The 22,941-nt window shown below is 37.8% G+C and overlaps 2 protein-coding genes across 6 annotated transcripts; both read right to left on the bottom strand.

Moving 5' to 3' along the window:
- Positions 1-357: 357 nt before the first annotated feature.
- On the bottom strand, positions 358-14,466 carry si:dkey-159a18.1 (sortilin). 4 transcript variants are annotated; one of them, XM_058774317.1, is made up of 21 exons: positions 14,048-14,464; positions 13,549-13,605; positions 13,259-13,335; positions 12,543-12,645; positions 11,548-11,715; positions 11,356-11,429; positions 11,140-11,186; positions 10,843-10,979; positions 10,620-10,703; positions 9,382-9,442; positions 8,639-8,791; positions 8,049-8,146; positions 7,534-7,633; positions 7,283-7,454; positions 6,973-7,166; positions 5,673-5,865; positions 5,471-5,587; positions 2,157-2,280; positions 1,080-1,186; positions 863-980; positions 358-734 (listed from the first exon to the last, which is right to left on the bottom strand). In XM_058774317.1, the coding sequence occupies exons 1-21, from the start codon at positions 14,270-14,272 to the stop codon at positions 720-722; spliced, it is 2,424 nt and encodes an 807-aa protein (XP_058630300.1). In that variant the 5' UTR covers positions 14,273-14,464; the 3' UTR covers positions 358-719. The 4 variants fall into 4 exon arrangements, 3 of the variants coding, with proteins under 3 accessions (XP_058630300.1, XP_058630299.1, XP_058630302.1); XM_058774316.1 differs by having other exon boundaries at positions 8,639-8,794; positions 14,048-14,463; XR_009270937.1 differs by lacking the exons at positions 358-734; positions 863-980; positions 1,080-1,186; positions 5,471-5,587 and adding an exon at positions 5,272-5,405 and having other exon boundaries at positions 8,639-8,794; positions 14,048-14,466.
- A 506-nt stretch (positions 14,467-14,972) lies between these two features.
- On the bottom strand, positions 14,973-21,745 carry cep83 (centrosomal protein 83). 2 transcript variants are annotated; one of them, XM_058773310.1, is made up of 16 exons: positions 21,667-21,745; positions 20,814-21,019; positions 20,578-20,728; positions 19,803-19,895; positions 19,474-19,605; positions 19,143-19,394; positions 18,320-18,451; positions 18,099-18,213; positions 17,879-18,023; positions 17,653-17,802; positions 17,347-17,422; positions 17,081-17,238; positions 16,337-16,466; positions 16,074-16,177; positions 15,793-15,961; positions 14,973-15,645 (listed from the first exon to the last, which is right to left on the bottom strand). In XM_058773310.1, the coding sequence occupies exons 2-16, from the start codon at positions 21,017-21,019 to the stop codon at positions 15,490-15,492; spliced, it is 2,169 nt and encodes a 722-aa protein (XP_058629293.1). In that variant the 5' UTR covers positions 21,667-21,745; the 3' UTR covers positions 14,973-15,489. The 2 variants fall into 2 exon arrangements, with proteins under 2 accessions (XP_058629293.1, XP_058629292.1); XM_058773309.1 differs by lacking the exon at positions 21,667-21,745 and having other exon boundaries at positions 20,814-21,028.
- Positions 21,746-22,941: the final 1,196 nt, after the last annotated feature.

Raw genomic sequence — 22,941 nt, 5'->3', positions numbered from 1 at the left:
AATATATGCATGTGTGCTGTGTATATTTATTATGTATATATATAAATACACACACATACATATTTCTGAAAAATATTTTGTTTATATATTACATATTTATATTATATTATAAATTACATGTATTTATTAATCTAAATATAGACATGTAAATATTTTCAAAATGTATGTGTGTGTATTTATATATACATACTAAATATACACAGAACACACACATATTATGCAAAAAAAAAATTTGACAACACTAATATATATATTGTTGTAGCAATCAGATACTAAATAATATACTCATTATGGTGTATTAACACAATTATTTAAATGTGGATAATAGGATGAGCATAAATAATACAGATGTTTAAATGCATCTTAATTTATTTACAATTCAAAAACAGTAGATTGGTCTGTTTGAAAATACAGTCCCAAAGCTCAAGGAGGATTGCCAGCAGCAGCCTGAGGGAATATGAATGATTCCAGTGCAAAAGACAGAGAGGGTGAAGTGAATTCACTCCTAATGATTATCCTCTGGTCCCTGTATAAGACACTTCATAGGACAAAATAAGAACCTGACGCAGCAAGATATCATTTGTCTTGGTTTGAAAATGCAGTTCACCGTTATTTACAAGGATTTATTGTCCAGTCACAGTGCCTGGGTTATGAGATTCATTTGAAACAATTCACACTTGTCTGCAAAGCCTGAGTAGTTCCCAGTGTTTAAATGTTGTTCATTCAATGAGATCCTAAAGAAAAAATGAAAAAGTCAACAAGCCAATGCAAAAATAAATATATAATCAACTATAAATAAATAAAAACAGTTAAATTCAGTGGATACAGGCGAGGATAATATTGATTGATTCATCAAGCTTACTTCATCTGAATCCTCCTGGACCTGGAAACCATTTAGTTTGCCATTGGGGCTGCTCTCATTGCTAACACACAGATCATCTTCTTGGAGTTGCAGAGCCGAAAAGCGATAAGCAGGTGACCTGCAGGGGGCAGAATTTGACCAATAGAGAATCTGACTTCTGCAAGGCATATTTTGTATGAGAAATAATAGCAATCAAGTTTTATCATATCGACCTTACCTTTGCCTACAGTTTACCCTCCTTGAAGTGATTATTAAAGCTGCAGTAATAACCAAACCAATGACCCCCACACAAGTACACATCACAATAAGAACCAGCATTCCTGGCTGCAAATAGAGAGACAATAAATAAATGTTCATCAGCCATGTTTTTATTTATGCATTCTTTTAAAAGCACTGATTGATTTATGAACAAAATTCATAATGATTTTCAGAAATACATCACTCTTGCTCATATTGGTAAAGCAAACTGTATTTATGCTCTTTGGCCACGTTCACACAGAAGCAGAATACGGTTGTCAGTCCTGTATTCGAGTCCTTAATACAGTTACGTTCACACACATGAAAGTTATTAACGCGCGTGCCAACCGCATTCTGTAACCGAACTCACACCTGTAAATTTTCAGGACTCACAACCGTATTCTCGGGAACACACGCTGTGTGAACAGAACAGGACTGGACCAAAGTCCCTGGACAACTAGTTGTCTGTCACGTCATACAGTGCGAGAGAGAGATGATCTGCTGTATAAACGTGCATCTACCATGTGTTACGTGTTTTCATGTGTGTTTTCGGGAAACAGTGATGGAGAAATGATCTGTGTCATCTGAAAATTTTAGATCCAGTCAGTTTTCCAGCGGAGCCGCTCCCGTCAGCTTTGTGTTCTGTGCGCGACTTAAATACTCTGCTCTCCACCCAAATTTAAAAGCTGCTGTCACTTAATGAAGATTTGACGAAGAACTCGCAACTTGATTGGACTCTTGTCGTGTCAGAAAGTGATAAGACTTTCAGATTTATGGGCGTCGCCATCTTTGATTTTACTTTGGTCACTGTCGCTATGGTTACTGGCTTGACTCCCTTTGCACGTTCATACAGACAGTATTCTAAACACAACTGTAAGCTGCTGTGTGAACGAGACATTTCGAGACTCACACCTGTAAAGAAAATGCGGTTGTCAATCCCAAAATCTGACAGTGTAAACATAGCCTTTATATTGTAACATACATGATAAGTGTTTTTACTTTGTTTTTTGGCCTCTGTATAGTGAATAATGATTGTCATGAGAAACGGGCCACTCACTGATCTCTCAGTATGCGAATATGAGGAAGTTGGTGAAATGTCCTTCTCACACTTTTTGAAAACGTCTTCTTGTCTCGAAGGCCTGGCACCCCCCTCACATTTATCGCCAGGAATCTTACGATAGCTGTTTAACACAGTGGTATAATTATAACAATGAAGTGTAAAGTGAAATTGAAAAGTGAAAGTGAAGTGACATGTGGCCAAGTATGGTGACCCATACTCGGAAATTTGTGCTCTGCATTTAACCCAAGTGCACACACACAGTAGTGAACACACACACACACTGTGAACACACACCCAGAGCAGTGGGCAGCCAATGCTGCGGCGCCCGGGGAGCAGCTGGGGGTTCGGTGCCTTGCTCAAGGGTCTCACCCACTGATCTATGTATAATAACTGGATCGCTCATTGCGTTCTAAACTGCCGACAGGCAGTGAAGCCACCGGAAGTGTTCGATCCGCCATCTTACTATTCCCTACCGGCAGAGAGCACCATTGAGTCACAGCTAAAACACTGACCTAAAATCACCCGATTTGAAGCGAATCAGTCATACGGTGATTCGTTTTTATGTTAGGTGTATGTAAATTCATTTTTACTTCAGATATTATCGGCAATGTTTATGGTCTTTTTGGGCAGGATAAGCGATATATTTAAACCGTTTAGTATAACAAAGTGTACTTAGGCCTTAACGTTAACTGATCCAACACAAAATATAGCTAATTTCTTTATGTAACGTTACGTAATTATTCAGGAATTATTAAACATGAACGTATTAGTATCAGAAATTGATTTGAATATACAATGAATAATACAATAGCCTCTGTTAATTTATTGCTCTATGTTGTGCTGAAATTAATGATGTGTATATTTTTAATTTCCTGATTGAGCAATATCTATTTCAGACTCTCCAAGATTGCGCAAATATGTTTACTAGCATTACCGATTCCATGTAAAATGTTATGTATATGCCATAATTAATAATTAATTTAACCACCATATAAATCATTACCTGCTTCAAAACGAATGCTGTTAACGAAACATTTGCAGTAAGCCTACTGTACGAATAAAAACACTATAACTAAATTATATAAACAATGAGTCACTACAAGGCGAATGAAGGTATACGTGTAACTGTTATACAAAGCATACAGTGCCCTCCAAAAGTATTGGAACAGTGAAGACAAAATTGTTCTGCTGGCTGTGGAGTCAAGACATTTGCAAATATGATGAAAAGATGAATATGAGACAAAACTACAGAATGTCACATTTTATTATTAGCCATTTCAACACATACATGTTTTACCAAATAAAAAGAACAGTACTTTTAGAGTTCATCCCACTCATTGATGTGAGCATAAGTATTGGCACAGTTGAAGGCAGATTAAAAGATTAAAAGCTATTATTTAGTTGCAGATCCCTTGCGCACAATCACAGCAGTGAGTCTGTGACCCATAGACATCACCAGACTCTTGGTCTCATCCTTTGAAATGCTTTTCCCAGCCTTTAATGCAGCCAATTCCAATTGTTGCTTGTTTTGGGGAGTTTCTGCCTTTACTCTCCTCTCCAGCTGGTGAAATTCATGTTCAATCGGATTTAAATCTGGAGATTGATTTGGGCAATCTAAGACTTTCCATTTCTTTGCCCTTATAAACTCCTCGACTGAACTGGCAGGGTGTTTTGGGTCATTGTCCAGATGCAATATGAAGCACTTCCCAATGAATCTGGTGGCATTTTCTTGAATATTGGTAGGCAAGATCGTTTTGTACCCTTCCAAATTCATTCTGCTATCATACATCAAGTCATCAGTAAAGATGAGAGGGTCTGTTCCAGAGACAGCCATGCATGCCCATGCCATGCCATGACACCACCTCCACCATGCTTTACAGATGAGGCTGTATGCTTGGCATCATTGCAGTTCCATTTTTTTCTCCACATTTTTGCTTTCCCATCACTTGGATAAAGGTTCATCTTTGTCTCATCGGTCCATAAACACAGTTCCAAAACTCTTCTGGCTCACCTTTGTGCTTTTTTGCAAACTCTAATCTTGCCTTTCTATTTTTGGTGCTGGTCAGAGGTTTGTATCTTGCTGTGTAGCATCTGTAATTCTGTGTCAAAGTCTCCTGAGGACAGTAGATTGTCAGAGCATCACCCCAGCTTTCTGGAAGTTGTTGGTGATTTTACAGACGTGTCTTTTAGGGTTCATTTTCACAGCTTTTATAATTTGTCTGTCATCAACTACTGTTGTTTTCTCAGCCGATCAGGTCGTTGTTGGTTGCTGGTGTCGCTGGTGGTTTCCAAACTCTTGATTTCTCCATGCCCTTTGTTTTTGCTATAGCTCTAATTGACTTCCTCTTTTCTTTTAGCATCCAAATTGCTTGCTTTTCTCTCAAAGTCAGCTCCCATCATCGAATGCGAGATTCAGAATGCAGACGTAATGGATATAACTGATACGACACATTCCCTGCTTTTAATATCTGAAGAATTAATGCAACAGGACACAGCTGATCACTTAGAAAGACCTGCGAGGCAACTGTTCCAATACTTATGCTCACATCAGATAGAGGGATGAACTCTAAAAGTGCTGATCTTCTTAGCTGGTAAAACATCTAAGTGTTGAATCACCCAATAATAAAATGTGACATTCTGTAGTTTTGTCTCATATTCATCTTTTAATCATATTTGTAAATGTCTTGACTCCACAGCCAACAGAGCAATTTTATCTTTATTGTTCCAACACTTTTGGAGGGCACTGTACATCTTCAGATTTCAGAATGTGCACTTTGTCATTTGTTATATGTTGAGGTCTGTCCGTCTGATGTTTATCATGTGCATCTGATGTTCGCTACTGTAATGAACGTAACTTTTTAATAAGCAGGGGAAATTCCAGACATTAAACAAATAACCGTTTACATGCTTAGGGTGTTTGCATTGTAAGAATGTACAGGGATACTAAAGATTTAAAAACGCTGACTTGTTAGGTGATGTTTTCTCATTAACTTGTACGATTTCCTATTAATTCAATGGAATGTATGGGAATAGTGGGGAATACCAATATGGCAGCGGCAGCTTCATGACGTCATGAGCGAGTCAGTTCTCTATTATAGATCAGTGGTCTCACCTCAGTCGTGGTATTGAAGGTGGAGAGCGCTGGTTATTCACTCCCCCCAACGACAATTCCTGCCCGACCTGAGACTCGAACCCACGACCTTCGGGTTACAAGTCCGACTCTCTATCCGTTAGGCCACGACTGCCCTGTGTATGTATGTTTGTGTTTTAAAATTTTGTTACATAGAAATCAAGATGTATTTCACCATCACCCTGTATACTGCAGGTCATCTAGCTCCCCATTTAAGCAAATATCCTGGGTTTGATTCAGGAAGTTGGGTTGTAGGAGACACTCCGAGGTGTTTTCATGCCGATAGAAACCGTACTCGCTGTTGACAGGAGAGATGTTCAGAAAACACTTTTGTTTGGTCATAAGCAGATGTCCAAACCTCAGTGTGGTGCAGTTTTTCCTACCACATGTAGTCTTCTCTAGTGCAAGGACATGGACGCTGCTGCCTGCTGACCACATATCCTCCCCCATTTCTACATGCTGACAGTTTCTTTAGTCTTCTAAACGTCTCTTTGTAGCCCAAGAGGCATCCGTCTGTTTCTGGGTCAGAGTCATAGTCAGAGTGCGCCAACCACTGCACATAGTCCTCTTCACCACCTACGAAAAGACATGATTTGGACAAACTTCTAAGACTAGATTTTGCATTGTCACAATTGGGGTACAGATATAAATGATACTGATGAGTAGTGTGAGCAGTTGCATTACTTTTCAACGCAATCATAGTCATCATTTTTACCTGGTAGATGATAAAACTGGTGGAAAAAACTCTTGTTTTCTTATATTAAAGATACTTGAAATAGACTATCAGAGACTTAAGCCAGTAAGCAAGCACCTATTAACAACCCAGAACACTGAGGAACTACACATTTTTTGGACAAAATGGTATACAAGCGCTGTTTTGTTTGTGGTTTGTATATCCACAGTCCTAACTATTCCAGTTTCCCTTTTTAAATGACAAATACAGACTACTTCCACTTGCTGGTATGGAGTTATTTCCTCTCACACAAGTTCAGAATGTATGTGCTAGTTGCTCGTTGGCTGTAGTTTTTGTGGTGTGTTCAAGTACAACTTGTGTCAATTAACACTTCGCAAAGACCCGCACCCCTTCATTACAGTTGCTATGTCCAACAAGCCATGATGCTCTCACACCACACATCATGTTCTCACACAGTGAAAAATACATTGCGGAACAAAGACAAAACTGACAGCACGCCAACAGACAAAACAGAGCAGGTTACTTTAGGTATGAAACAAATTCTCAGCTTTCAAACTTTGTCTTTTTTTTTTTCAAAGAAATTCATACAATAAATACTGTTTTGTGGCTCTTTAATGTGTCATGACAGATCACTGTAGCACCAGTGATCACAGTTCAAGTGGCACGTGAACTGATCGACTCTTCCTCTTCTAGTTATAGCACAAAATAAACATGAATGAACATCAGAAGGTATCTCGTTTTAACCGCCGAAAGACGCCAATACCATTTTTCAAGTTCAAGTCCACCAATGTTAATCTACTCTCCTTTGTGGTTTATTTGTCAGACAAAATAGCACATTCGGCGTTATGATTGGTCAGGTCACCTGTCAGTCGAACTCCCGGCGAAGGGTCAATTCTACACTATTCATTGATTTGTGTCTGAGCTTTGGTGATATAGTATACTTATTACACTATTTGAATTCTGCCCATAATTCTTGAAACATTTCTTACATTCTCTGGTGAGCAGGTGCTCAAAGTCTATGGTGACAGCCACCCACATGGGCTGATCATCATCATCTGGGCGGTAGCCGAAAATGCTGATATTCATTGTCTTAGTGCCTGGCTCGGATGCCAGTCCTGCTAGGAAGATCGGGTGGTCTGTGAAATTAAATATCTTCCAGCACTGTCCTTCATCTGTGGAAAACCTGAAAACATTCAGACACGCATAGTCATATATGACAGTGACCACAAATTATATGATTGTTCTTTCAGAATGAGAACAATGTGTAATACAACTGCAGGGCAAGTGATATTATGTTACTTTATTGAGCTGATCTGTCTGTCTCTATGCGCCTCCACAGCCACTATCAGCCCTCCAGAGTCCAGGATGCTGTAGTGGTGAGGTCCTCTCAGAGTCCCCCACCAGGTGTAACCTCCGTCCCCAGACACGTACACATCCGGCCGAGCGGCTGAAATGGAGTCACCGACGCTACCTGCAGTGACATTTTATATTTTGACAAGTTTGAATGTTAAGTTGTGGAAGTTGTGGAGATAGGTGGTAGGGGCTAGTACCATGGGCAATGACCAGACCAATGGCGGTAGGTTCAGAGAGAGGCAGCATGGGAGTGATTCCACTGAAGTGACTGTGCTCTCCGTGGATATGCAGGTTACACTGGAACAGAAAACGGAAACAGTCTCACACACACGCATTTACTGTAACCTTTAAAGTCGTCATGAAATGAAAAAAATGAAACCTTCCATCTCACAATCCAATCAATAACCGATGTATAGAACCAAGTCACCACCTTTTCCAGTAATCCGTTATACTCAGATGCATGTCACACAATGGAGGAAAAGATCTGTTGCTACTTCGGTTTCTTTGCTTTGAAGGAAATCAGCATTGGTCTTTAAACTTTAAGGGCTAATCTGTATGGTAATGTATTAATAAACTTTTTTTTTAGCAGATGTAACAATTTAAAATCTTGACTAACTTCCTGTTTGAACAGGAAACATCAACAGAATGGTACTTACTGAAACTTTAACTTTAATAAAATGCAATTTCTCATCACTCAGTCCTCAGTTGTTACCTTTTTTGAGGTTTCTGGACAATTCACATTCTCTGGCTTCTTCAGAAATCTCCATCGACCACCTCTGTCGAATGTAATGACTGAACGAATGCGTCCATCTGCGGCCCAAGAGGAGTAAGACATCTTTTAGTGCTGACATATAAACATCACCAATACAAGCGTGATTAGCCATATGGCACTTAAAGGGATAGTTCATCTGAAAATGGGAACTCTGTCATCTGTCAAATATTTCTCAACCCCAAAAGACTTTCATTCATCTTTGGAAAAACTTTTTTCAGAGGTTTGTCCCTCCATTGAAAGTCCGTTCCACTTAAACATTGATGCTTCAGAAAGTTCGTAAAAGAAATTCATGTACTTTAGTTATAATACATTAGTATTATAATGCAATAGTTTAATCCAAATCTTCTAAAGAGATACAGTTGAACTATCCCTTTCATTTAGGATTTTTAACGCACACACATAGAGCACATCAAATATGGTAAACGGAAACTCTAATGTACTTCCTCGATGCAAAATTCACATTTCTGGGTGAACTAACCCTTTAGGCACTGTTTAAGACAAACTAAATCACATGAAACAAGTGTTCATACCCTCCTCCAGTATGTTGGTGAGATAGACCCCTCTCAAAGATGTAACGTTTGTGAAATCGCTCTTCCCCTCCCCACCAAACAGGTGGCGCTCCAGAGACTTAGAATACAGGATTCCACGGTCATCAGAGGTGTAGATTGTGCCAAAATATGTGTCTTCTGTAAGCATGTGAGATCACATCACATATACAAACTCTCCGCTGACACAGCTTACTCTCAGACGAGATAAGAGATCAGCCGTAAGCCATCATTATTCACACACGTACATAGCAAACCCATCTAACCGGCTTCATGTGACAAAATGGGAATCAAACATCCAATGAGAAACAGATCGACATGTAATAGGCATGATGGGAAATAAGATAACTCTTCATATGAGCCATGGACTGTATGTGATACATACGTATCTTGTAAATACAATGAGGGGTGTATTTGTGTGTAACCTCCAAGGCCTGACTGAAAGACTACACCATCCTCACTCTTATCTGTTTCCAGTGATCATCGCAGCACAAAGACCTCCAGGTTATTATTAAGATGAATAGTGTACACACTGACCCAAAAGAGTCTAGCATTTTGTGCAGAGACATTCTATGATATGTCAGCACAAAGTGGAACTTGCTTGACAAGTCTAGTCTCAGCACTGTTAAACTGACAGCAACAGTGGTTGAGCTGTTAAATAATACTGATACTTTTCTTTTACACCTCTCACAGGATGGAGAAGGAAGTTAAAAAGCATGAAAAGGCACCTCCAGGGTTGTCCACATGCATGAAGATCATGTCCTCGTCACCGTCCAAAACGGAGTAGAACTGCAAACAGACATCAAGAGTGAGTCAAACAGTTGCGCACAGCTCTCCAGTCATGTTTGAGGTTGTGACAGGTTTTTTTCTGCCAAATCAGCAGGACCAACTTGAAAGGGGGAGTAACAGCACAACTCTCATACATTTCCCCAAACATATTTATGAAAGTAAAATAATAATACAAAATAAATACATTTTATTATAGGAATTAACAATAAGTAATAAATTATTATTATATTTATATTATTTATTATAAAGAAATAAAAAAATAAATACATGTAATTATATTAGTTAATAATAATACTTAATAAAAAATTCTGGAATTTATATATATATATATATATATGTGTGTGTGTGTGTGTGTGTGTGTGTATAGTTATTAGTGCTGTCAAACGCATCCAAAATAAAAGTTTTTGTTTATATAATATATGTGACCCTGGACCACAAAACCAGTCTTAAGTGTAAATTTTTCAAAATTGAGATTTATACATCATCTGCAAGCTGAATAAATAAGCTTTCCATTGATGTATTGTTGTTAGGATCGGATAATATTTGGCTGAGATACAACTATTTGAAAATCTGGAATCTGAGGGTGCAAAAAAATCTAGATACTGAGAAAATCGCCTTTAAAGTTGCCCAAATGAAGTTCTTAGCAATGCTTATTGCTAATCAAAAATTAAGTTTTCATATATTTATGGTACGAAATTTACAAAACATCTTCATGGAACATGATCATTACTTAATATCCTAATGATTTTTGGCATAAAAGAAAAATGGATCATTTTGACCCATACAATGTACTTTTGGCTATTGCTACAAATATACCCCAGCGACTTAGGACTGGTTTTGTGGTCCAGGGTCACATATGTGTATGCTGTGTATATTTATTATGTATATATAGATACAAACGCATGCATGTATGTATTTAAGAAAAATATGTTATGTTTATATATTAAATATATTTATATATAATATAAAATATAAGAATATAAATATATAAATGAATATACATGTAAATATTTTCAAAATATATACAGTATGTGTGTGTATTTATATATACATAATGAATACACAGTACACATACATATATAATGTAAACAAAAACTTTTATTTTGTATGCGATTAATCGCGATTAATCATTGACAGCATTTATATATGTGTTCAAACGTTTGTGTGTTTTTCACACCTGCTCTGTAGTTGCAGACGGTAGCTGAGCTTTTCTGAAATGGTCACCCTGGTCTGAGGACACATAGATGACACGGGGAGAGCCCTGTAAACACAACATGTCATAAATCAAGTATACTTTGATGATTCTTACAGGAGGGAAAATGAAAAAGGGTGGGCAACATGGTGTGTGTTCATGTGGGTGAACACATGCTTGAGTGTGCATGTTGTCGTAAGTTCCACACCAGTTTCTCCATGACAGAGGTAAACAGGAAGCCACCGATGTATCCGAAGGAGAAGATGTTGTTGGCGATGGTGGTGAAATTTTTGCCGAAATCTTGTGTCCGTCTCAGAATGAGCTCACCTCGTCTTGCTGCCTCCACTGGTTCAAACCCAATTAATAATTTACCATTTAATTGATAAGCATTAAATTGAATTGCCAATTTTCTCAGTTGTACATATCTCAAAGAACATCAGTTATTCATGTCTAATGATTCCTTTAATGTTATTTAATGAAAAAAAAAACAGATGAAATCACACACCAGTTCCTTTTGGGCTGGAACTGAAGAAAAGAGTGATTCCAGATCCCCTTGAAAGAAATAAAAAAGGGAAACTATATTTTACTTACAGAAATTAATTATATATATATATATATATAAAACATAAAATATTTTGAAAATCAAAATATTCAAATACACAGACATCCGAAATGTTTAGTTTCTTGTTCGGTTACTCAATAACCCTGTTATTGTTCTCACCATGTGAACGTGTGAACTCCTTTGTGAACTTCAGACCAACTGTTCCCAAAGTCTTGTGAGAGCCATAGCACATCCTGAAGAGAGAGAGAGCATGTCAACAAACAGTCACATATGACATTTTAAGTGTCAACTAATTAAAAATACAATAAGGGGGTGGCAGAACCCTGAATCCCCTCACAAAACCTTACTCACGTCAATGCTGATGACCACAAGGTATTTTGAGTCCTGGTAGTGGAACTGAATGGCCTGTGCTGGATGGAATGGAAGCTGCACTGATCTGAATGTCACAGCAGCATCCATTGACGTAAAAATAACTCCTCCTGGGGTTTCGGTGAAAGGCAGGTTGGCTGTAAGAATCACCTGTAATGGTGACAAAAAGTGATATATAATGTATAATTTACTTATAAAACAATAAAGGGCAGAAATGTGACCCTGGACGACAAAACCAGTCTTAAGTGTCAATTTTTCTGAGGGTGCAAAAAAATCAAAATATTGAGAAAATCGCCTTTAAAGTTGTCCAAATGAAGTTCTTAGCAATGCATATTACTAATCAAAAATTAAGTTGTGATACATTTACGGTAAGAAATTTACAAAATATCTTCATGGAACATGATCTTTACTTAATATACTAATGATTTTTGGCATAAAAGAAAAATCGATAATTTTGACCCATACAATGTATTTTTGGCTATTGCTACAAATATACCCCAGCGACTTAAGACTGGTTTTGTGGTGCAGGGTCACAAATCATGAAGAGGGGAAATTATAGTGTAGGTTTTTTTTTTTTTTTTTGAGATGATGACAAAAGTTAGTTCCAAAGAGTAACTCACAGCGGAATATTAGCTTCACACCAACCCCACTTCAGAGGAAGTTTTTAAAAAAAGAAGAAGCGTGGTTTCATGTTGAGTTTTAACACAAAGCGGCTCATGTTATTAGCAATGCCTGTTAAAACAATGAGCTGTCTTGAGACAATTGTAAATGTCATGGCCTCTTCTGTTTGGACAGCGTCTCTGTGGTGTCAGAATGTAAAATATTGTCACATATTGACAACTACATACAATGACAAAGTGAAAAAAGGTCATGCCGTTTCTAATATTATTATTAGTTATCAGAATTAGCTAAGACAATTTCACTTGTGACTTTCTCAGAGATAAAGCCGTGGCTTCAGACTTAACACATTTATTTACCTGTTGAGGGTTCCCGGGTCCAGCACTTATCCCAAAGTCCTTCTTTATAAATGTGTTGTTAATGGCATGGGAGACATCATGAAAAGACTTTCCATAGTCTTCACTATAAAAAAAGATAGTAAATCAGTCCAAAACAGCTGGCTAGGCCAGGGACGATTTTTGACTGTTTTGAGATCAGTATCTGTGGCCAAGTAAAAGCCTGAATTGGTCTACATTAGCGATGCCCAGTCCTGTTCCCAGGATCTCTTGTCCTGCAAAGTTCAGCTCCAACCTGATCAAACACAACTGAACCAGCTAATGGAAGATCTTCATGAGCACTTGATAATTACAGACAGGTATGTTTGGAGGGTCGCCGTGATTTTGCCAAGTAAGACATGTTCCTGGATCAACATTACTGTCCAAAAATATAGACTTAACCCAATCCCTACCCCTTAATCTAACTCTACCCATAATGTATTCCTAAAATCAGTGGGAAAATAATGATATCTGATTAACAAGGGTGTAGAAGCACCTAACCCTGATCATAAACCTAAAACAGATATTTCCTGAAAAGTTATTCCTCAATTCTGATTGGTTGATTGTAATGTTGATCCAGGAACATGTTGTACTTGGTGAAATCACGTTCACCATGTTTGGAGCAGGGCTAGAAGATCTCCAGGAACAGGACTGGGCACCTCTGGTCTATATGTTATTTAGGTAAAAATTGCACCACTGACCTCCTATAAAGGCGCGATGAACCGCCTTCATAAAAAGAGTCAGAGGGAGCGCTGAGTGTGGAAAGAACCAGGATTACCTGAGATGGACAGAAAAAGGTTTCACATTACCCCTGCAAAATTTCTTTAAATAAAATAATACATACAGTAAAACCTTTAAAGTGACTGATTATGAATGAAAACTACATTGTTCATCCACATTTTCAAGATAATAACCTTAAAACAGAGAACTGATTGATTAGTATGATGAGAATGATTAGTAATCTTTAGATGATTTGGCAAGACTGACTAACCCCATCTCCAACCCATGTGAGGGTAAAACTGGATCCATCATCACCATGAAACCCCGTCTAGAAAAAGACCAGAGGGCAGAGTTGCACATATACTGATGGAAGTGGACTTTCCTGTTCTGGCTGTCATTTAAAGCAAACGTTCACTCTAAAATAAAAAATGTAAATAAAAAAAAAAGTACTCTTCCTAGAGTTGTTCCAAACCTATAGGACTTTAATATTATTATTATTATATAAAAGATATATGAACATTGTCTCAGTTTTCTATTTCAGTGTCCAAAACAAATAAATAAAATGTCTTAATTTTGCTAATGCCAACTATCAGTTAAAATATCCAACTGTTAGTAAATACAGAAATACTTTTAGTACGACTATAACCTTTGTCACCATAACATTCAGGTAAATTGGGTCACCTTTTCATCATTCATCTCAATGTCAAAATTAAAAAGCCACAATAAAATCAGTTATTCGGATTGAGTGAACTTCAGCATCTCGTTCTCACCTCGTGTGTGTGGCTGAGCAGAAGCGCTTGGTCTTTGGGTGTCAGTGGAGACTTGCATGCTGTGAAACGCGTTTGTCCGGTCCAGGTGTCCCGTCTGTGTCTCGAGTGGCCGCGTGGAGTCCGAGAGAAAGTCACTGTCCTCGCGTTGCGCTTCCCATGAACGAACGCGTCCTCGCTTAGGACCAGTAAGCACACACTACCCAACACAAGCAGTGTCCAGTTCATGACTGTATGGACAGATAGAAAGTTTCCTAATGCCTCAGAAGATGCGCGGGAGGAGGAGTGAGCGCCAGTGTCCGGGCTCCGACTCACCGCTGACTCAAGGCAAGTGTCTCAAAGTGATGCGAGCTGCCTACCTCAACAGCATATCGTTCCGAGTCAGCATTATGACTCAAATATGCTGCACAAGCCTATAATGCCAAACAAAGCAACATTTTGGGACATTATAGACGTGTACAGGGCTTTTGGGCATCGGGTGCATGGTTTTGAGCATCAATAATGTGCGCAAATTATAATTAAGATTTTTTGTTGTTGTTGTAAATTTAGGCATACGCAACACTTATGGCCTTCAAGGTACATGCCAACACGCTCTTATAGCAATCCGTATTTAACGTTTTGGGACGTTTTCGAACGATTTGCTTACGTACCACTGTTAGGTTAGTACCTCGTGCTTATTTAAAGCCTATCCTAAATTTTTATTGGAGTTAAATCATATAAATTCGCCAAAACGTAATATAGTTGCGTTTTCTCACAAATTCCGTTTGTGCGCGCAGCACACTGTCTGGGTAACTAGGTTTTGAGACACAGCCATAGACTTGACTAAATCAAATTTTAACTTTATAAATAAATGTATCTTTTATCGTTGCCTACCGCTTCAATTGACAATTTGTTGAGTTGTTACGTTCTTAATTATTCGGTCACAAGTAAACAATAATAAAAGGAGAGGACATAATGTTCTTTATTAAAAACACGTTTAGGGTTGAGTGCTTTTAGAGACAAGTTCAACAGAATAAAATCATTATTTATCATAATACCCGCTACCCATGCACCATGTCATTCTTATAGAAAGTTAATGTGACAAATGAACCTCAGGTTCACAAATTACAGTTTAATTTGATGAAAAGGATGAAAAGGTGCTGTCTCCCATTTGGACTCATATAAAACATGGCTTCTCAGGTTTGAAACATTTTAAAGATCATTTTCATTATGTACAACAAAAACCCTGCAACACAACAATTTATGTAAACTTTAGAAGCCCCGTCCCTCAGTTAGAATAATACCACCAGACAAATGATTAATAAATAATGCAACAGGCTTTTCTTAAAACATCTCCAAACTTTCTGTTGCAAAGCGCCATGAGTCGTTTAAAAGAAAACAGCTCACAAATGTCACAGTATGTTCAAGTTTTTGGCACATGGTGAATGTAATCACACAGGTAGTGGTTAAGAAAGGTCTGGAAGTGCATCCCGTAGGCTTGAGAGTCTCTCTCTGTCTCTGTCCAGAGGAGCAGCCAGCTCTTCCAGCTGCTGTTGCTGACTGATTTCCAACTCTTCCAAGCGTCTCCGCAGCACAGACAACTCCCTCTGGTGCTGATCCTCCTGAGAGAGGAAATGCAGAAACAGATGAGTGGGATGAAGAGGGGGAAAGAAAGAGAGGAAGATGGGAAAGTAGCAGATTTATATCCTGGGTTTTGTTATTGCTGACAAGAGAATATTGTACACCGTGGATGGGATGTTTGCAGGCACCTGTATGTTTGAGAAGATGGACTCTGCTGGGATGAGAAGGGACTGGGCCAGAGGGGTGGAGGAGGTCATTTGGTTGCCCAGCAACAGACGACGGAACTCGTTGTGTCTCCTCTGCAGCTCCTTCAGACGCTTGCTGAGCTGAGCATGTTCTTCAGAGTATGAGGACTTCCTGAGCACACACACACACACAAATAAAAATATATTATATAAAACACATACATAAATACATACTTTATTCTCTATAGTCCCCTGATAGTTTTATAAACTGAAGATGGAAGTACTTTCTGGCTGTGCTTGCTTCAATTTCAAGTTCTTCTATCTTGGCTTCCAGGAGCTGAATCTTGTCTTGGAGTTTGTTTTCTTTCAGTTCTGTCATGGTTTTCCTCTGGATAAGAAAAGAGACCAATAATGCACCTTTAATAATAACAATTGTCATGACAATAAATACAATACAATATAAAAATACCAAACAAGATCAAGATCAAGACAAGTATATCAGCAAGCTGTCAACCACAAAAACGAGTTTGTAGAATTTAGGTGCTACCTTTTTCTGTGCAAATGCTGCCCTCTGCAGGCGCTCTTTGGCCTGGCTGTATTTCTCCCGTAGTTCTGCTTCTTTTTCCTGCAGTTTGTGTTTCTCCTCCAACCATTCCACCCGCCTTTCCTCCACCAACCTGTGACAATAAAATATTGACATTTCACTTAATTTAACTATTCGCTGTTCACTACATTGTTACAATTTTTAGGCTATGTTCATGGGAAGAACAGTAAAATCACATTAACTATTAATCATAAAAATTAGATTAATAATTAATTATAATAAAGGCAATAGGGATATACACAAACAGGATAATTTACATACAGAAAGAAAAGAAGAAAAAAAAAAAAAAAATCGATATTTTTTCTATAATATATAGATCAAAATTGAAGAAGCTGACATGATTTGAGTCACATCACTCATATGAGCACCAAGGATCAATGTGGGTAATATTCGCTAAATATTTGGCCATGCCTCTGATATAAAAAAAAGAGATCTAATGTACCATTATAAACAAATCACCCATGTTTGTGACTGAAGGGGAAAATGTCTATCAAGCACTTTTATACATGTTGAATCTTGCTTTTGACACCAACATTTAATCTTACCAATCAACTTTTAAGCCTCTAATTTGAAGAAATGCTAAATGGCACGTTTTGATGCTCGCTCAGCAAGCTGTCAGCATTCTCTGAAATATTTTTGGTTCTCATTTGACAGTAATGCTAGTATCCTGGTTACGATAAGGCGTACCTCTCGGCTTCCTGTTGGGTCCGTTCCATTTGTGTGCGGGCGCTCCGTAGGTCCTCTCTCACTCGCTCTAGACTTTCTCTCAGTCTGCTGTTGGTGTCCAAGAGCTCACTCTCAGAGTGAGACAGGGTTCCTATCTGTAGATTCAGCTCAGCATTTTGCTGATAAACAATTTACAAAACAAGTTATTTGAGTTATATTATACGTCACGACTTCCATCTCTATATTACGTGCATTCACAGTAATTTCACTTATTTTCCAGTGCTTACTCGTCTCAGGTCTGCGTTTTCTGCTCTTAAGGTCTCCAGCTCTTCCAGCTGTTGGCCCTGCTGCTGAATTTTGACTCTGTATTACAAGCATTGATACAAGAAATCAAACAGCGGTTGAAGATCATACTATCTTACTGTATACAGCTACTGAGCATTTAGTAATTTCTTGTCACTCAAAGTCAACATAAAATAGATATTATTGTGAATGATTCAACTTAATTTTTTCCAACAAGGCGAGGAAGTATAGACAGTCCGTTTTGATTTCATGTTGACATTATACAAATAAATGACCCTGAAGAAGCTTGCCTCAGGTTTTGTAGTTCCTTACGAACAGACTCTTCGCCCAATTGTGCGGCACGGAGATGCTCTTCCCACTCCTCTTTCTGAGAGTTCCCTGATGCCTCCTGAAGAGCTCTCTGCTGTTCAAGATCAGATAAACGATTCTCCAGCTCCAGCCTGGTGAAAATGAAATAAATTCATTTGAATGTAACTTTGAATCAGTTCCTCGTCTGATATTAATAATAGTGCTTACTTTTCTTCCTGAAGGGTGGCCATCTTGTGTATCTCCTCCTCTCTTGCTGCCTGGACCCTGCGCACCATCTCACGCTCTTTTTCAGAAATCAACTCTTTATTTCTCTCCAACGCTGACTTCAGGACCTCAATATCTGACTGCAGACCTGAGAGAGAAAGACACTGTTATTATTGTAAAACAGGTTCCAAGAAAATAAATGAAAGAAAGGCAAGATGATTACCCTCTACTTGGCAATGCAGTGTATCTCGATCTCTTTCTAGTTCTCCTTTGGCTCTGACACACTCTAGTTTTACGTTACTCAAGTCCAGCTTATGCATGTGCTTCATCTCTTCAATCTGGCCAATAAACACATACAATCATCAGGATATATTACTACAGATATCATGCATGTGGACATGTGGTCATAAAATCGGACTTGTCACTCAGGCTGTATTCACGCACCTGACTGTTGAGTGAATTGATCTCCCTTTCGGCTTTGTGCAATTTGCCTGCGAGGAGTGTGTTTTGTTCCTGAGATAGATTGAGTTCACTTTCCGTCCGGTCCAACTGCATACGAATAGACTGCTTCTCTGCCTGAACACCAACAGAGAGAGAAAAAGGCCTTCAAACAGCTTAATAAAAATCGCATTTTTATATTTTATAAAATAATATATAAAAAAATATTTTATTTTATATTATATGTTATTAAATCTTTTTTTTTTCATTTAAATGTGATGTGTTTGTAAAATGCTGTGATATGAACATATCACATATGAATAAAAAATTAAGATGTGCTTATCTGATTATAGAAATGCAGCAAATGATTTCTTAAAATATTTAAGATATTCCAAAATATTAATAATGAAATAAATATATAAAATAGTTCATATAAAAACTGAAATATCCAAAACATTGGACTTCACTGTACATAAATTATGTTATACTTAATACATTTATAAGTTAATAATATATATTTTATATAAAATATTTATTTTATTTTATTTTCCATAATATACATCATATATAATATATAAAATGACAGAGTAGAGATGTATTTGGATATTGGAAATCCAATATCCAATTCCAGGAGGAAAAGGAATTTGGATATTAAGTGTGTATTACCCACTGTGCCAATGCTCTGACAAATTTGTTGTATCTATTAATATATTAAAAAAAAATCTGAAATTTTTCACTGTACTATAACAGAAAGGCATAAACTTATTTGCCTCATCAAATCTTATTTATGTCATCAAAAACCTACAACTCTTCTCTTTTATTCGCTCACCTCCAGTGATTTTACTGCAGCCTGGGATTCAGCCAGCTGTCGGATCTGGATCCGCTGCACATTTTCGGCCTGAGCACCTGAGTTATTTCTCTCCGCCCTGAGTTCAGTGACCTCTGCCTCCAGTCCTTTGAGCCGCTGGTGGAGTTGAGCTTTCTCCCTCAGCAGGGCTTCAACTCGCTTCCCGTCCCGTGCCGGGTCTCCGCTCTGCAGCTGAGCGGCCAGATCCTCCTTATCACGCTCAAGTCGGGCCACCTGCACAATCACATATATAACACTCCTTTATAAAGAGACACTGCTGGGTCAAAATTCAATTCAAAATGATAAAACATACATCAGCTTCATGCCGTATCCGTCTCTCCTCCAGGACTCGGACGTGCTCCTCTTTCTGGTGATCAAACTCTGACTTGAGAAAAGTAAGGTCATAACGGAGCTTATTATACTCAGACCTGTAATTCTCTGCTTCCTGTTACAGAGAGAAATAAAGAAGGACATTTCAAGACTTTTTACACATTTCAAGTGTTTTTTATAACATGTAGAAAATACAAAGCAATCAGTCTGTTTTCCATCTGTGATGGACAGGATTCTGGCTATAGCATGTACTCAGGTGGCTGTCATGGGAACAGGAGTGGGAGTCAGCTGGTGTGGAGGGGCATCTTTTACCTCCTGCAGTTTGTTGAAGCGTTCTCTGATGGGAGCCTCCAACTCCTGCTGCACCTGTGCTTTCAAGAGCTCCAGCCTCTGAGGGGTCAGCACCTTAAACACATGATCAACACAACATAAAAGTGCTACTTTGTCAGCAAAATGTCTAATTCGAGCATACTGAGACACTTGTGCTTGCTTATCTCTGCATCACCAGTTGTGTTGTGTTGTTATTGTAACTAAAACTAAGACTATTAAAACATTTTTGGTAACTGCAATAAAACTGAAATAAAATATAATTATTAAGGTGAAATAAATAGTCTAAGTTGAAGTACTAAAATGACTAAAACAGAAATAAAATAAAGATAATAGAAATAATTTTAAAACAAATGACAAACACACAAAATTACTAAAACTCAAAATGAAACTGAAAATACAAAACTAAAAGCTATCCAAAATGCTACATAAATACTAAAATAAAACGGTATTATACTTAATATTTATTACTTAAAAAAAACTCTTTTAAAATGCATTTACATAAAAAATTATTTTTGTAATTTCTAAAAAAAATAATAATAATAATCTAGGCAAAGTGTGGAGATGTGGTGAAAATATTAATTATAACATTTTAATTCTTTAATAGTTTTTCTATTCCCCATATTTCCATGTGTTATTCAAGAACAGTATTCTTAACTATTAATAAGTAGCAACTAGTATGTAAAACTAGTGTTTTATATAAATCTTTTGAATGACATAATGAAATGACTGAAAGTTACTATATGCATATAATGTGTACCTGCAGTCTGAGCTCCTCCAGCTCTCGTGTTTTATCCAGCAGTTCTCCTCTGAGCTCGGCCAGCAGCAGCTGCTGTTTCTCCTGAGCGACCTGGCGATCACCGAGCAGGCGTTTCAGTTCACTCTGCGCCCGCGTGTGTTCATCCTGCAGTCTGCACACACACAAACACATTGACTCGGTAGACGTTGAAGTTTAACAGGATATCTACAGTGTAAAAATATGCAGTATTCACTCACCTGGTGTGCTCCACTTTCAAGGTCTGATAGTTGGTCTTGTGATTCTCACAGCGCATTCTCTCATCAATAAGCATCTTCTGGAGCTCCATATCGGAGCTGGTGAGTCCTGTAGAGCCGCTCAGGAGGACTGCGGCTTTCCCACCTCCTCCTGCCGGCTCCAGGTTTGGGAAAAGGGCAGATGACTGCCCTAACGCTGGAGGGTTCATCTGGTCCATAGCAGAAAAAAGAGTGAGGGAACAAAAGCAAAAGATTTTATACCTCCCCCAGAAACCACTACAACCTCAAGAGAGCTCTAAAAAAACGACAAATATCTCAATCAACACAAATTACTCCACTTCAGCCAAACAAAGTCAAGAGATGCAGCCACATCTCATCAGGGCTGACTGTTTTAAATCACTTTTAAGAGCCTAGCTAGCACGAGCAAAGCATCTAATCACTACATGTGCAGCACAAGAGTCCTTGTTTGCTCCTCTGCTCTCAAGTGATTAGATGTGAAGCTCAGGCTGGTCTCCAGTGATTCACTCTGTGTTGTAGAAACAGAGCTACTCCAGCAGAAACACATAACGGCTTCCCCATGTTGTCAGAGCAACTGAGCCACTGGGAAAACCTTTAAAAAGCGCACGATGAAGCATTTCGTGTTGTCTGTGAGTGGAAGTCAGTGCACAGATTGTCTGCTATATTGAAATGTCATGCATATAGTGCTTGATAAACACTACATACTGCACTTATTTCATAAATAAACACCTCTGCTGGGCGTAAACTACTGCATGCGTTCAAAACTATACAAAATATAATAATACACTTGTGCATTAAGGTAAAAAGTAAATGATTTGAAAAGCTGTTGTAAAGTTACCTGATCCAACACTGACAGCGACGCACTGTTACGTGATGATGATGGCGGCCAAAGGCGCCTTTCAAAATAAAAGACTTGTTTCGACACGTTACGTTCTGGTTCCGTTATACAAAGTTAACTAAATATGAATATTGACATTTTTATTTAGTTAAAAATATTCGTTATTCATATATTAATATTATTAATATTTAGTTCACACACGCACGCGCGCACACACATTTGTATTAAATATGGATTTTATTTTGTATATTTTAATAATTATTTAATAATGTGCGATAATAATCTAAATAATAATAAAACGAAATCATTAGAATTTTCTTACATTTATTTATATTTTCTTAAATATTATTATAATCGAGGCTGTATTGTTTTAAATAAAAAATACAGAATTTTAATTGTATTGGTTTCCTATTATAATATTCTTTAAAATATAATTTATTTCTGTGACGCAGCGCTGAATTTTCATCAGCCTTTACTCAGTCTTCAGTGTCAATCATCCTAATATTCTGATTTATTATCAGTGTTGAAACTGATGTGTTGCTTTATATTTTTTTGGAACCTGTGATACTTTTTTCTTTGATTCTCTGATGATTATATTATGCTTAACGAGATATGGTCACAATGAAGGAAAAAAGGAAATAAAGGAACAACATGATGTAATTTACAGTATTTCCGCAATACCTATGCAATTTGCAATAACGCTTTTATGCCAGCAGAGGGCGAATATTGACAGTATGTGTCAGCCTTGTCACAACCTTGACATGTGAGAGGCTGTTCTTTCATTCATACAGACAACATTGTGCGGCATAATATTATCTGCAGGACACAATAACCACCGTAAAATTCGAGTTTATGTACCCATGGCTGTGTTCAACGTTTGTTTTTGATTCCTATTTGATTTTACATGGGTAGTTATCATTCCTTCAGCTGTGCCAACATACACCGTTTATAAAAAAAAAAATGTGTTGAGATTGGCGCGAGTGTTTTTATTTTGGCATTACAGTCCCTGAACCTCTTGATATCTTTGGGCATGAACCAGCCCTCATGCTGCTATGAAAGATATTTATAGTTTTTGTTAAGCATTTTATCTTTAAAAGGACAAGACATTAAACCACTCCTGAAATAGCCACTGTTTTTTCCCACAGTTTATTATGTGTGAGTGAAGAGAAAGACAGTGTTTTCTTTTTTAACCTGAACATTTATTCAGGTGCTCAGAGAAGTGCTAAGTGCTTGTGATGCTACCTCTTTAGACCGAAGGTACATTCGTTTTTTTGT

The sequence above is a fragment of the Onychostoma macrolepis genome, chromosome 04, assembly GCF_012432095.1.
Source record: "Onychostoma macrolepis isolate SWU-2019 chromosome 04, ASM1243209v1, whole genome shotgun sequence".
NCBI classification, from domain to species: domain Eukaryota; kingdom Metazoa; phylum Chordata; class Actinopteri; order Cypriniformes; family Cyprinidae; genus Onychostoma; species Onychostoma macrolepis.
The sequence above is the reverse complement of the archived record's forward strand: the minus strand, read 5'-3'. Positions and strand labels throughout refer to the sequence as shown.